General features: G+C 41.0%; 1 protein-coding gene across 1 annotated transcript in view; it reads right to left on the minus strand.

Moving 5' to 3' along the window:
• The window catches only part of DTHD1 (death domain containing 1), a gene marked incomplete at both ends in the record, with an annotated part of 162,468 nt that extends 146,977 nt beyond the window's left edge, over positions 1-15,491 (minus strand). The window contains one exon of the mRNA XM_082274161.1: positions 15,200-15,491. Within this exon, the coding sequence (XP_082130287.1) occupies positions 15,200-15,491 (292 nt within the window). The remainder of the gene's footprint in view (positions 1-15,199) is intronic.
• Positions 15,492-15,861: the final 370 nt, after the last annotated feature.

A 15,861-nucleotide genomic window follows, 5' to 3' on the forward strand; every position in this document is an offset into this window, starting at 1 on the left:
TGACCCTCAAATTGTGTATGAAGGGCATGTCGGAGTTGGTAATAGCGATAGCACATGGTCGGAGGGAGGCCAAATTCAGTCCGCAGTTGGGAGAAGGGTTAAATCACTCCATCCCGCAGGACATGAGAAAGATACAGAACCCCCTTGGCCATCCACAACCCAGGGTCCGGTAGTTGAAGCAGCTCAGGTAAAAGGCGGTTATGCCACAAGGGAGTCTGCATCTCCCCAAAAAACTGAGCCTCCCCAGGCGAGACGCTGGTATCAACTTTCCTGATCTGCGACTGTATAATCTGTCCTGCTTATTGAGGGTGGCATTGGACTGGATATCCCGGACGTCTCAATTCTCGAATTATGAGTTGGAGTCCCTTGGCGTGAAATTTTACGGTCACCCGTTTTGGAAAGGGCCAGGTCCCAGATCTTCCTATAGTGAGAGGAGATGGCACCCGTTGCCTGGAAACTCGAGGGCCCACCCCCCTCCCTGAGAATATCACAGATGGGGTGAGGACCCAGGGCAATGGCAGGAGAGCAAGCTAAAGCCATGTATCTAGGAGCCTCCAGAGCGTTAATATGAAAGAAATGGGACAACTGGGTTGCGAGGTAATATGCACCGAAGTCAGGAACGGCAAGGCCCCCCATCTTGGTAGGTTTTTGAGTATGGCGCCATGCCAGCTTATGCCTACTCGTGCCCCGGAATGAGGGACACTTATTAGCAAAAGTATGTAGGTATAGGACACACCCCCCTGACATGCTCCCTTAAAGGAGGATTATACATAAAAAAAAAAAAAAATATTAGTTAAACCCACAAGTGATTTTTTATTTTTTTTGCCACAACAATTCCTTTATACTGGCTTGAAATTTACAAATGCATCAATTTAGAAATTGGATGAACGGTTTAGCACCTGGAAACACCTTTTGAAAGATGAAAAGTGCATTTTATATACTACTCTATAGATCAGACCAAAATGAGGGACAAATGAGGAGGAAAGTCCCTCGAAATCAGGGACAGTTGGGAGCTATGCTTTAAAGGTATGACACCCCCCCCCCCCCCCCAGCAAATGATCCATGCATAAAAACAAAAAATCCGTATAATTTTTTATTGCATTAAAATGAAAAACAATGCTAAAAAGCACCATGCATGACAATAAATTGTAATATACTGTATTCACACCCAGAAGAGACTATATAAAAGAACCAATTCACACTAGTATATAAAAAGCTTTACAGATGTCAATAAGTCAACTCAGATGAGAAGATAATAATGCTGGTATCTTTATAAAATTTGCCTCCTACTACTGCAGCTAAATCAGAAGTTGGGTGCTATAAATGAATAAATCTCATAATAAACAGGGGCGGTGCTAAACTTTTTTGGGCCCTAGGCAAGACAAGGCTGTGCCTGCCAATAAAGATGCTCAGCCCACTCCCCCAGCTGTATATTATCTTATTGCACGCTGTAGGTGGTGAGGGGAGGTCCCGAGCAACATAGTGTGCTGACTGTGGTGAGGTGTGCTCTACTCCCTAAGGGTTCATGGGGCATAACTTGGGATGTGACTGAGGCGGTACAACCTAAACAGAGGCACTGTCCCAGCAAAGCAGGGACAGTTGGCATGTATGTGCAGAGGGCAGAGGCTGCGCCCTAGAAGGCAGTGCGCCCTAGGCGGCTCCCTATTTCGCCTAGTGGTACCCCGTGGCCCTACCTACTTACATGCCCTTGAAGTCATTATTATTTGCATGATTAGATATACTTTATACTAGATATATATTTTTTTAAGGCCTCATGCACACTGGACGTTATAAAAACACCAGTAGCTTTGTAGAGAGTTTTTCAGCATTTTTTAGCTTTTTTGTATTGGCGTTTTCCAGCGTTTGTCAGCGTTTTTAGGCGCTTTAGGTGCTTTTAGCAAAAAATCACCTCTCTGCTATTTTGGTAAATCCGACTTTCCCACAATGCAATGCTTGCCAGATGTGCATCACATGGGTGTTGACACCCATGCGATAAGATTTAGGTGCCGGGAAAAAAGGGTCCTACAACTTTTTGGTGCAAATGTGGACCTTTTTCTCCCTGCATCAAAACTGTGTGAACACCCATGCGATACGATTCTGTTAAGTTCACTGCATTTTGAAATCTGTTTAGGGGTGTCGTTCATGGAACATTAACATTGTTCACATCGAGCAGAACTGACATACGATTTGACAGGTCAGAGCCTATATCTGGCAATGTCACTGTCCGAATTGGTGCAACCCTGACTTTGCAGCGCCGCACCGATTCCCAAAAGTAGTTTATGCACTACTTTTGGCAACTTCAGGGCGATTTCAATAGACATCTGTGCATAAACCCGTACAGTTGTCTGTCAAATCGCCCCTGAAGTCGCACTGGCATACGAGTTTGAAATTGTGCGGGTTCAGCTGAATGATTTCAAACCCGCCCTCAATGTGAACTGGTGCCGATGCCAGCAATAGGCTCCGATTTGACATGCGATTCGACATGACAAATTACATGCCAAATCGGCACAATGTCAACAGGGCTTCATGTTCCACGAACGATACCCCAAAACAGATTGCAAAATGCAGTGCGCTTGCCAGAATCGCATAGCATGGGTGTTTACACCCATGCAATGCGATTAGGTGTGGAGGAAAAAAAGGGTCCTACAACATTTTGGTGCAAATGTGATGCTATTTGAGCCGTACAAAATATATGACTCAAATTGCATCGCACACACATCACATGTGATGTGCACAGGAATTAGGTGTGTTTTTGGTGCAAATCACATGTGGTGTTCAGCATGCACCAGTGTGACCCAGGCTATGTTCCATGAACATTTATATTAAAAAAGAATAGCGCGCAAATGCAAAAGAAATTACTACCAAATCTGAAGAGAGTCCATAAATAAAAATGGGGGTTTGGTCCCACCATATGGCCATATCGTGCTCAAGCCCACTACTGCGTCAAAGTACCCCATTATCAGTGGGTCCTACACTATCCATGAAAAAGAGATGAATCCAGCCTTTCTAACCCTTGGAGATAATACTCCTTGCTGGGAAAAATGTGCAAATGCACTACAGGGGACTCCTCCTATATCCACTTGATGGTGGACACTGATTGAGTACAGGTGTATGTAGGGGGTGGGGAGGGCTGCTCAACCTCGATAGTCTGGTCAGACCGAATACATAATAAACAGGCAAAAAATTTGGGGGAGCATACCCATGTATTTCCAAAGCTGCTGCAGCTATGAATCAAAAGACATGTATATTAAAAAAGAATAGCGCGCAAATGCAAAAGAAATTACTACCAAATCTGAAGAGAGTCCATAAATAAAAATGGGGGTTTGGTCCCACCATATGTTCCATGAACGACACCTTGAAACAGAACCTAGACTTAAAAAAAGCAAGGAAAAAAAAAAAGTCAAAAAACGACAGTTAGCAGCTTTTTTTGGCGTTTATCAGCGTTTATCAGCATTTATTAATGTTAGAGCGTTTTTACAGCTGAAAAACACCACTCAAAACCCACTAGTTTTCGGTTTGTTTGTTTTTTTTACAGCCAGAAACTGCCCCTGCCAAAAACTGCTGATAACAGCCTATGTGTGCATGGACACATAGGATAACATGCTGGGGCGTTTATTGGCTCTAGAAAAAAATGTCTGACGCCAAAAACAGCAGCTGTAAAAATGTCCTGTGTGCATGAGGCCTAACATTGGATACCATAATCTTGATATACATAAGAGACACTTTTAATGTTTTTACATATACTAGTTTTTATATGTACTAGTCCTGATACGGGGGGGGGGGAGGCATTCCCCACCCAAACAAATTGTTTTTTACCAATGAGTTATAACCAAAGTGGGATTGCCCTATATACTCAGCACGGCTCGACACTCAGTCAAGATTATACCACGGAATGTCCTTCCTTCACTGTCAGAGAGGCAGCGGTCTGAGATCTCAACAAATCTCACCAACACTAAACCTCCATCAGTTACAAGGCCCCCTGAAGGACAGTACAGCCCAGAACACCTCTACTGATACCAGACCATACACTGTCCAGCTATGTCATACCCACATTGGATCTTCAAAATATAAGTCCACTATAATTCTATTGGTTAATGCATACTGATAATAGTGAGGAACTGACCTGCAATGCACAAAGGAAAAGTTAATAAAAGAGTAAATCCCTCTAATATTTGTTTTCAGAGCAAACCCCTATTTACCACCATCTTGGATGGTTTTATTGCACATCTTTTACTTTGAACAAGTCAATAGGATCTGATTATTTGTTGGTATCCACTTTCTGTGAAAAATAAAAATGCTCAATGTTCTATTTACATAATGCATATTTCATTACGCCAGGGAAATGCCGGTATATTTTAGCTAATAGTGTACCACCCTTCACCCTCCAGCCATGTCAGAATTGCTCCAGAACTACCTACAAGGGTACATGTTGATTACCTGCTGGAAAAAAAGATAATTTACCAGAAAACAATTGTATGTATCAGGCAACAGCATATCTACCACAGAACTACTTAACAACCCTTATAACATTAAGGATTTATCTTGCTGCCTTTGTTAGTAACCATAGTGTCTAATCCTTCTCACCAATAAATCTTTTAAGCAACCTGAAACAAATATTCAAAGTAATAGCGATTAGATAATAATGCCTTATCTAAATTACAGACTCCAATAACAGGATCAGTCTCGTTATATTATAGGCTCAATTCACATAACTAAACACACGTAGAAAGAATACTTTTTTTTTTACAAATTTTTAAACCAATGGGTCCAATGAGTTTTGAGAAATTAGTCACGTGGGTAAAATACAGATCCTTATGCTGATGTTACAGCTTAAAGAACTGAACCTTACCTTGGTTCCTTAAGGTCTGTTTACTCATGCCCCAAAATAGTTGCTGTGCACATTAAAACTGGTGGGCACAGTGCAATCTTCACTTTTTACAGGGGCGTAACTACAGGGGTTGCAGGGGTTGCAATTCAACCGGACCCCATGCTCCAAGGGGCCTGTTCAGCTCCCCTGTACACCTGGATAGGAGGGGCGGCCGGGGGCAGCATATAGAGAAATCACTGTCCTCCTTTTTCCTCCTGTAGCTGCAGGAGGAAAATGGAGGAGATTGGTTCCTCTGTATGCTGCCGCTGCCACTCCTCCTATCCAATTCACTTGTGTTCTGCTGTCTCTGGGCCCCTGTGTGCTCCCCTGGTCCCCACCCCCCCTCCACTGTGCTGCCAGCTTCCTCCCTCTCCTGCCGACTGCTGCAGCGGATGTGTCACAATAGAGAACCAGGAAGGGGTCGGTAAATATGCAATTTACCAGCTCCTTTCTTTTCTGAATGGAGTGATAGTCAGTGACACTGTAAAAAAATAAAAATAAAATGATAAAAAATAATACAATTAAAATACCAAAAAATAAAAACTGATATCAGTGGGTGAACTTCCAAGATCGCAAAGGTCACAATTGCGACCGGGCCCTGGCATTCCACCACCGTGGGGAGGCCCCAAGATGGCAGGAAGGGGGCCCACTGCAGAACTTGTAAAAGGGTCCCGTTGCGTGACCATAATAAAGTGCCCAGCAATGAGAGTAAAGGGCCCCAGGATCAGTGGGAAGAGCCCCGGGGTTGAAGGGAAGGGCCCCGGCCAGGGGTTCCTTCATGGTTTCTTGCACCGGGGCCCTGAAGGTTCTAGTTACGCCTCTGACCTTTTATATGTGCAAAAAAATGTACTGGTAAACTATATGAGTCAAAATATGTACAACCAGACAACTCAATACATGTACCCTCAGATAAAAGTTATATTTGCTCTTTTTTATACTAGAGTAAACATGGGCTGTGGTATCTATTTGTGCTGATCCTCAAGAACCTGTTTATTTCTACTGCTCCCGCGGCCAAGACTCCATTAGATAAATATTAATTGTCAGGATAAAAAGAGAGTTTTACAGTTTTGTGTGTAAGGGCCCTTTAGTAAATGGCCCCACTAAGAACTGGCTGCTTGGTATGCCAGCTAGAGGCAGGGTGGCAGGAATACAAAATGTATTTACGGGACTTGTAGGTTGGTTGGCAGTCATGGAACTAGCAGTGATATCTGTTATCTTTCTTGGGAGAGTAAAGGGGATAATTGTTTTTCTGTCTTGATCTGCCATGTTTCCCCAGGAAGAAGAATTATACTCTTGGGTGGAGAAAATGATTATTACAACAAAACCCTAGCTGAAGAGTTGATTCTGAGAGAAGCAAACTGAGCATCAGATTCGATACGGCTTAATACCAAAAGATAGTGTGTTATTCCTCAAGAACTAAACTGCAACCATTCAGTACTTTGAGGCTACATGCACATTTGCCCATGCAGACATCCAGTGTCTAGGATATCCCAATGCTGTGTGCAGCTTCCCATAGACAAGAACGGGTGAAATTGGCTGTACGCAGCTATTTATATGCACAAAGGCAGTGCCAGGACAAGGTCATCAAGCGCCCTGGGCAAATATGCCAAACTGCGCCCCCTCCTTACCTTAGGATTAGGGTCAATGCCATAACCCATTGTGCCCAGGGCAGCCGACCCTCCAGCCCACCCCTTGTCCCAGCCCTGCACAAAGGTAATGCTCCATATGTACCTTGGATGCATTCAGTAAATTACGACTGTGGGCATGCACTGCTTTGCGCAAATGGCTGCGCATAGCTGTGTACAACCGCTTTCACCCAATCATGTCTATAGGTGGATGTATGCAGCGCTAGCACAACCTAGACATCAGAAATACACTGCAAGGTCAAAGTCTATATTATTTCTATTTTCATGAACACCATGTGGAAATTCAGCTATTTCTGCTGCAATATATCTTTTAAAATACATTATCAGGGCAAGGATCTTTTATTTAAGGAATGTTTTAATGTGCTATCCTCTCTGGAGCATCTTGTGTTGACGGTGCATACACTCTCTGTGACTCTACCAGGTGACTTGAGAACATGTTCTATGTGTCTGTGAGTGACTTGAGGTACAGCTGGAAAAACAGCCTCTGTGTCTGAAGCTTGATTATGGTAGAAGAAGGGTCCCCTGTACTGTGCAAAGCAGCAAGAACACATTGTACTATATGCATCCTCTGACCCCTTAGACATGATATTTGGAAATGTTATGTCCTGCTATGTGCAAGTGACAAGTCAGCAAAGTACCCCATGAGTTAACCATAAATAGACAGAAATCTGTTGCTTATTTTGTATGACCAAGCTAGTTTATGTAACCCACAGACACCTATGGTGCTACAATAATGTTGAGAGATGAAATTAATTGTGGATTGTTGTGAGACTGGGTAACAATATAACTATTTTTGCAATTCATATGAGAATTGGTAGAATCTCTTCCAGCTTTTTTTTCTTCTAACGTTTTATATGCATATCTTTGGAGGATTTCTGATGATTTCCTGCCCAGGTGATGGGTGTCACACAACTGCAAGCGAGGAAAATCTCCATAATGGGAATATGGACATTTAAAGCTTGATAAATGTTATAACCTTTTTCCACTCTATCAAAAAGCTGGAAAAAAATGGCTGGTATTTAACACTCAAGCTGAATTCCAGTCAGGCAAAATAAATTAATAACTTGTTTGTATCCCAACCCCCCATGGATAGGCAGGGGTAAATAATAATTTAGTCTTAGGACAGTTTACAGCTGATGAATACTTATATTTATAACTCCTACAGGTTTGTTGCCCACTGTACAATCAACCCTGCAAATCCTCACTGGTGCAGTCTAGGCCTTCATGCATTGTACGTGAGGACATTAAAGGCCTGCCTACATGCCAGGAGCCTAGGAGGGCAGAGGAAAAGGCTGACTGCCAGGGACAGAGGTATATTGTAAATAGTCTTCTAATTGAAAGTTTTAAAGTTTTATGGCCGTCTGTAACTCAGTTTTAAAGTTAAATTTTTTAGCATCAGGGGAAAGAGTGGATTTTACAGAAGTTTGCCTTGGAAAATGTCCTGTTTGTGCTAATAAGAAAAAGTATTTTACACAACAGAAGTTTGCCTTGGAAAATGTCCTGTTTGTGCTAATAAGAAAAAGTATTATACACAGTGTTCAACATCGTTTCTAAAACTGAACTGAATGGTAACTTACAATCAGTTTATAGGCAAAATCCTTTGAATATACTGTATAGTATGCAGATGGCCTTATGACTAGGGATGATCAAACTTTTCAAAAGTTCGGTTCGGCCAGAACATCCGAACTTCCCGAAAGTTCGGCCCGGATTTCAGAACCCCATTGAAATCAATGGAACCCAAACGTCGGTAATCAAAAAACACCATTTTGAAGCCCTAAAACCCAATAAATGCCCCTAAAAAGTGCCTAGGGTTCTGGGTCATACCCCAGGGACTATTAATCACACAAAAAAAGTTCTTAAAAATTGTCATTTTTGATAGAGAGCCAATTATTGAAAAAATAATAATAAAAAAAAAAATTTCTTTGGATTTAGTATCTGGGGGCTCTGTACCTGTGCAGTTTCAACTCTGTAGCATGTCCAGAACCATAAAAAAAGATTGTTTGTATTAGGTCACTTATAGAACAGGATAGTGGCTTCTCTCTTTTCACACCTTGCCGGTTTAGTAGCAAGCGTTTTTTTTGGGCATTTTTTGGGGTCTTTTGAGGCAGGCAAAACATCTGAACTTGTGTATATGGGTATATATACACACATACTTGTATGTATATATACACCTAGACATATATAGGTGTGATAGTAGCAGAAATATATATTTGCGCTAATTAAATTATTTACACTAATATGGCTCCCTCCTATAACACCTACATATGTGTAAGTGTAAAATACATATAAGTATGTGTGTATATATACCACTATACACAAGTTCAGATGTTTTGCCTGCCTCAAAAAACCCCAAAAAAATGCCTGCAACAACACACCTGGGCGTTTTTTTTTTTTTGGCGCTAGCGTTTTTTTGGGCATTTTTTGGGGTTCTTTGGAGGCAGGCAAAAAATCAGAACTTCTGTATAGGGGTATATATATATGCACACACACTTATATGTATTTTTTTTTTTTTTAATTTAAATCTTTTTTTTTATTTTATCGTTGCTGAAAGTTACAAACAATGTGTTACACAATATCATCCAATAGAGGAAAAAAGAAAGCACATTCCGGCAACACAGATACAGTTATCAACATCTTCCAAATCTTAACTATATCCATCTAGGCAAAACATGTTATACCATATCTGCTATAACCCCCCCCCCCCCTTGCCTGTGAAAAAGGGAAAAAAAAAAAGGGAAAAAAAACCCCCCAAGGGTGAGGGAAAACCCCCTCATACCCCTAAAATCCAACACTGTGATCACCATGGAGGGGACCAGTCTACCAACCGAACACCACACTCTACCGACTACCCAGTAGTAAGGCTCCTTCCTCAGATGTCACAAATCCATCCCAGCCTCCCCATAGTAAGGTGAATTTCTCCTGCTTGTACCTAGATGCCCATACTAACTCCTCCATCCTCCTGATTGCTTCTACTTTAAGTATCCAGCTCGGAACCGTAGGGGGTGAGCTTTGCTTCCATTTTGAGGGTATGCAAGCCCTAGCTGACTAAGGAGATGGCCAATAATACCTTTTTGAAATACTGACATCGGAAGATCCGACATATTCAGTAGAAAGAAAGCAGGATCATTTGGAATCATGTATACAGTAAATTTCTGAATAATCCTACGGACTTCCGACCAGAAATGTATTAGTCGGGGGCAAGCCCAAAAAATATGGAGCATAGTTCCCTCTGCATTGTTACAGCGCCAACATGCCTCTGACACTTCCGGGTAGCATTTGTGCAGTTTAGCTGGTGTATAATACCACCTTGACATAATCTTATAACTTGTTTCCTGCAATTTAGTGCATCTGGAGGACTTTAATGTTAGTGCAAGCATCTTCTTGATTTGGGCTGGTGAAAATGTTCTACTCATCTCAATCTCCCACTTACGAATCCAGGGTAAAGCCGGTTGAGTCTGAGGAGTAACCAATAGGCCATACATATATGACAAAGTGCCCTTCTTCTGGCCTTGACTAGAACAGTAATCCTCAAACTCCGTAAGCGGTCTGTTATAAGTACTTGGAGGTGAGAGCGAACCTAGAAAGTGACGCAATTGTAAAGCCTGCCATACCGCTAGAGTGTATGGACCCTGTGATTCTGTCAGTTCTAATAGTGTAGGCCATCTATCCTCTATCAGAAAATGTTTTACCTGGAAAGAACCGGTTCTACCCATATTCATAAAGCGACTCGAAGATAGTCCTGGCTCAAATTTAGGGTTACCTAAGATTGGGTAGAGTGGGGAGTCTCTTGAGAATAACCTCTGTTTAAGTCGAATTGCCTCACACGATCTCAGTGTCGCACCTATCAGAGGATGTGTCTTCAACGCCGAAGGGCATTCCCTCCACATCCACGGGGTCCTACTCAACGCCACAGGGGTCTGTGCTTGCTCTATCTGAACTGAGATTTTGGTGTTAAAGTGGCAGCCCCAGTCTACCACTCTACCTAGGTGGACTGCTTGATGGTACTTCCTAATATCAGGTAGAGCGATCCCTCCCATTCTCTTCGGAAGGCTCAGCCAATTTTTTGATATCCGTGGTTTCCCATGCGGCCAGATAAACTTTAGAAATAGGGTATTTACCTGATTAAAAAACTTCAATGGGATCTGAGATGGTAGAGTTTGAAATAAATATAGGAACTTTGGGAGGATACACATTTTGAGAAGATTACATCTCCCAAACCACGAGTGTAGTCCCTTCTGCCATTTCTCTAACAGTATCCGTGTCATAACCATAAGTGGGGGGAAATTCAAGGTAAATAGTTGACTTAATTTAGTTGGTATATTAGTTCCTAGATAGCGAATTGCTTGCTCCGGCCATTTAAATTTAAAGTTCTTTTGAATCAACTCTCGCATAGGTATTGTCAAGTGTACTCCCATCACTGCCGACTTGGTAAAATTAATTTTGAAGTTTGAGAGTTTCCCATACATGTCAAACTCCTGCAATAAGTTAGGTAGTGATATCATCGGGTTAGCTAGTGAAAACAGCAGATCGTCCGCGTATGCCGAAATCTTGTGTTGTACCCCACCCACAGGAATACCCCAGATATCCGGGTGGCTACGTATTTTACATAAAAAGGGTTCTAAAACCAACGCAAATAAAAGGGGTGACAAGGGGCAACCTTGACGTGTCCCATTGCTAATGGGGAAGGGATCTGAAAGAAAACTATTTACCTTAACCTGTGCAGAAGGCGTGGAATAGGATGCCGAAATCCAATTCCGCATATTATTTCCCAGGCCCACATGCCTCAGTACTGCGATCATAAAATCCCAATTAACCCGATCGAATGCCTTCTCGGCATCTGTACTTAAAAAAATTCCCGGTTTACGGGCATTGGAGGCAATATGAATTAGGTTAAGGGTCTTGATTGTGTTGTCCCTAGCCTCTCTATTAGGTATAAACCCAACCTGGTCTAAATGTATCAGCGGCTGTACATATTGGGACAATCGTGCTGCCAATAACTTTGTAAAAATTTTTAAATCAAAATTTAAAAGGGAGATCGGTCTGTAGCTACTGCAATCTGCTGGGTCCTTATCCTCCTTATGGATTAAAGTGATATGTGCTTTCAAAGTTTCTTTAAGGAAGGCTGGTCCTTCTCTGGCGGAGTTAAAAAGCTTTTCCAAATGAGGGCCTAGTTCTGAAAAAAAAAGAGGTATAATAAAACTGAGTGAACCCATCCGGTCCAGGCGCCTTGCCCGGTTTCATCGATTTAATAATTTGAAGTATTTCTGATTGTATTATGGGTGTCTCAAGTTTCTCCGTCACCTCTAAGGATAGCCGAGGCATCCCTGAATTCACAATATATTCCTTCACCTGGGCCAGATCCGGGGTAGTATATGTATTTTGCACATACACATATATAGGTGTGATAGGAGCGTAACTATATTGGTGTTAATTATTTCATTAGCGCAAGTAGTGTTTTCTTTCACACCTATATATGTGCAGGTGTATATATACATACATGGGTGTGTATATATACACCCTATACACATGTTCAGATGTCATGCCTGACTCCAAACATGTCCTCAAAAAATCCCTATAAACGCCTGCAGCCAGAAAGCAAGCTGAGCGGCGAGAAGCCATATTAGTGCACCAAATGTGACTTAAGAGAAACTATCTTTTCTCTATAGCGGTCACCCTGATATGGAAGGGTTTGGTCACCCTGCCATAGCAGTCAGTGTCAGTTCACCCTACACTACATTACGGTCACCCTGGCACTTAACACTTTCCCTACAGAAACTAAATTTTTGCATCTAACTAAAGTGTAAAAGAGCACCCTAACTACACTAGATATCCCTTTTCTCACACTAATAAATGCTAAATGACACTTTTAAAGTAAAATTAACAGAACTGCTTCCACTCTCTTCCATGTCCCTGTATTACAATGCTAGGAATTTGGCGGGGGCTATCTTATATACTGGGGGGCGTATTCACTAATGATTGGCCTAGGGACCCCCTAGTCACTCCAATCACATTCCTAGCATTCTCCTACCCCCTCAATTAGCTTTTGCGAATGGTTCTGGTCCAATCACAGGCTTTTAAAGCCCATTTCCTGTCCCATTGCATTTTGGTCGGTTCTGGTTGCCGAATTCCGAACTTTTTCAGCAAAAAGTTCTAAATTCGGACGAACCTCGAACAGTCAATGTTCGGGTCGAACCGATGGTCGACCCGAACCGTTCGATCATCCCTACTTATGACAACTAAATCCATTTGCCTCCAATTAATAATACACCTAAACAATAATGTTTTCTCATACTGTACGATGGGAAGCATTGTGGCAGAGTACTTTGCGCTGATTCCATGCATACATTGAGCATATTCTGTAACTCTAACAAGTATAACTTTATATTAATGCCGCTTACACATTCTTTACTACCAAATTTTGTAGGACAAGTCTAGAGTATTCGATTAAAATTGGTTTGGTATACAAATCTACTTTGCCATAAGGTAACATTACTGGTCAATTGAGGTAGATGGACTTTAAGGGTATAGCAAATAAAGATGGATGCAACATTTAAATTATAGCCCAGTGGAGTTTATGACCACCACATTTGATGCAATTTATCTATGAGTGGACTTTTATTCTTTTATTTATTTATGTATTTTTTTTTCAGATAGCTTCCTTTATTTTGTGAAGATGGGTGGTCCTCCCTTGTCTTTCTGCTGTTCTTTTACTATAGTCGAGGTACTTAGCAATGGAATTTTAACATGATTTAGCTTAAAGTCTGTTGTTGATTGGGGGGGTGGCAAGGTCCAATAATGGGTCAGCAAATACAGTATATTTTTGTCTATTAGCTGTGGACTGGATGTGCAGTTAGCAAAGCTATTTGGCTACTATCTGCCCCATTAAAGCTATCGCGGGCAATATTTCAGAAATTAATATTTCATGGTTATTTAGGTTTATGCCTGCCCATTGTTTAGGGGTATAATATTGGATGTTTACTAAAATTATACATTGTTTGGTTGAATAAAGTTGTTAAATAACCCCCATAAATGCAGCATTCCAAAATGCCATTATTTCAACTTTATATAGGTGAATTTTAATGTGTGCGTGTTTACATAGTCTAAACAGGAACTAGACTATGTAAACATTTTTTTTATTTTTGGTTTTAGAGTAGGTAAGGGTTAAAAATTATATCATTTTATTTTTTGGAAACCTGTCTTAACTTCCTGTCCTGGAAATGCATTAGAAAATGATTGGAAATCTCTCCAAAATGAAAGAAATTCCCTTCTGAAGGATTTTCCCTTCCTGATTGCTCTGGTTGAAAATGTCCCTCTAAACTCTGTTTCAGTGAAAACGGTCACGTAGGTAAATAGAGTGGTAAGTCTTCCCAGAAAGAGAAATAGGATGTTGACAGCAATAAAAACTCGACTCTAACCCTTCACTACTTTATCAAACAATAGGAAAAAATAAATAAAATTATATATATATATATATATATATATATATATATATATATATATATATATATATATATATACATATATTCAGGGCTCTTTTTCAGCTGGAACTCATCGCTCATAAACACAGAGGTCTTGCTTCCTGTGTTTTCCAAGTGCAGTATGGGGACAAAGGAGATGCCGGTGCCTGGGGCGCAGTGTGAATGCTGACTCCTCCACTGGATGATCTCCCTGCAAGTGAGAGAGGTGACGCGATCTACAGTGTGAGGGGAGGTACTAGAGAAGAAGAGGGGTAAAAGTGAGATGTGGATGGGGGATTCCGAGCTATACAGCTGTGGAAGAAGACTAAACTCTGCACTCTGTGTGTAGCGCACCCCTGACCCCTTCACTGCATACATAGCACACTCCTGAACTCTGCACATAGCACACTCCTGAACTCTGCACATAGCACACTCCTGAACTCTGCACATAGCACACTCCTGAACTCTGCACATAGCACACTCCTGAACTCTGCACATAGCATACCCCTGAACTATGCACTCTGTACATAATGCACTCCTGGTACTTGGTGCCCCCTTTAAGACCCTCTCACTGTTAGTGATATTTTGACCAGTTTGAGGAGGGGGTTTTGGGGGGGTCGTGGGCCTGCACCTTTCTTCTGAGAAAAAAAGCCCTGTATATATATATATATATATATATATATATATATATATATATATATATATATAATAAGGGTGAGGGGATATTTTTAAGTTAAATATATTTATATAAATATATTTTTAAAATATGAATATTTTATTCATGTTAAATCATTTTGATATTGAATAAAATTGTTTCCTTTTTTCCCTGTGGTCTGGTACCAATAATGTCCACAAGTTCTGTTTGGGCATGATTAAAGTAGTGAATGTTACTTTCATTCCAGGTGAATACATCACTGTAATTTAAAATACATACAGCAGAAAGATTCTCCTGCATTGAATGTTTGGTGAATGTCACATTTACTGCTTTATCTATAAGGTTTTGGATAAAAAAGGCAAATTTGCACATTGCATATTTTGCAATCATATGTAAAGTAAAAAAACAAAAAAAAAAAAAAAAAAAACAGTATCTCATACACTTTAGGATCAGATGTAATATTAAGAAAATAATGCATACTTTTCGTACATATAATTATACTGTGAAAAAGAAAGTTTCTTGCAAAGAGGTCAGTGTACTGTATATACTATATACAGTGCAAGTATTTTCTTACCAATCACTGAGCCCAGGTCCTGAAAAGTGTCCTGAATTCTTTTTAGGAGGTGAAGTGTAGGCTTTAATGTTTCTGTTGTTCGGTTTATCTTTTCGCAGAAAGTCCTACTGAGATCTTGCAATAGTGGAATTAGTGTAAAGACCAATTCCTCTACGTTTTCCTTTTTTTCAGGGGAAGCTTCCTCTAGTACATCTTCCACATTGTTATTGAATTGTTTAACCTGTGTCAGAATCAGAAGGAGATGATGAATCTGATCCTCAGTATTTGTGGTGTTAGTGGATAATGATTCCATTCTGGCTGTAAATTGATATTATCCTGTGGCCAGCTGCCTCTAATCAGGTAGCAGAGAAATCCTCAATGTGGTTTTGGTCCACAGTCCTCTGACTGTTTTAATGACCCGGCCAGTCTTGCTCTGAGCTGCCAGTCACTAAGTTACTATTGACAGCAGTTACCCCAGTAACAGGAAGGAGTGGCAGCCCAGTACAACAGAGATTTCAGATTGCTAGTGATTGTCTTCCATTACAGTAAGTCATTTTACTGCATGGCATAAGCTTTCTTTAAAGTATTTACTTTCCTATTGCAACACTGAGAAGTCTTCTTTTGTAAACACCTGAATTCCGAAGCAAGGTGCTATCTATCCCTAATCTGGTTGTACTGTGTGA

Source organism: Pelophylax lessonae, assembly GCF_965119305.1.
Source record: "Pelophylax lessonae genome assembly, chromosome: 1".
Lineage (NCBI taxonomy): Eukaryota > Metazoa > Chordata > Amphibia > Anura > Ranidae > Pelophylax > Pelophylax lessonae.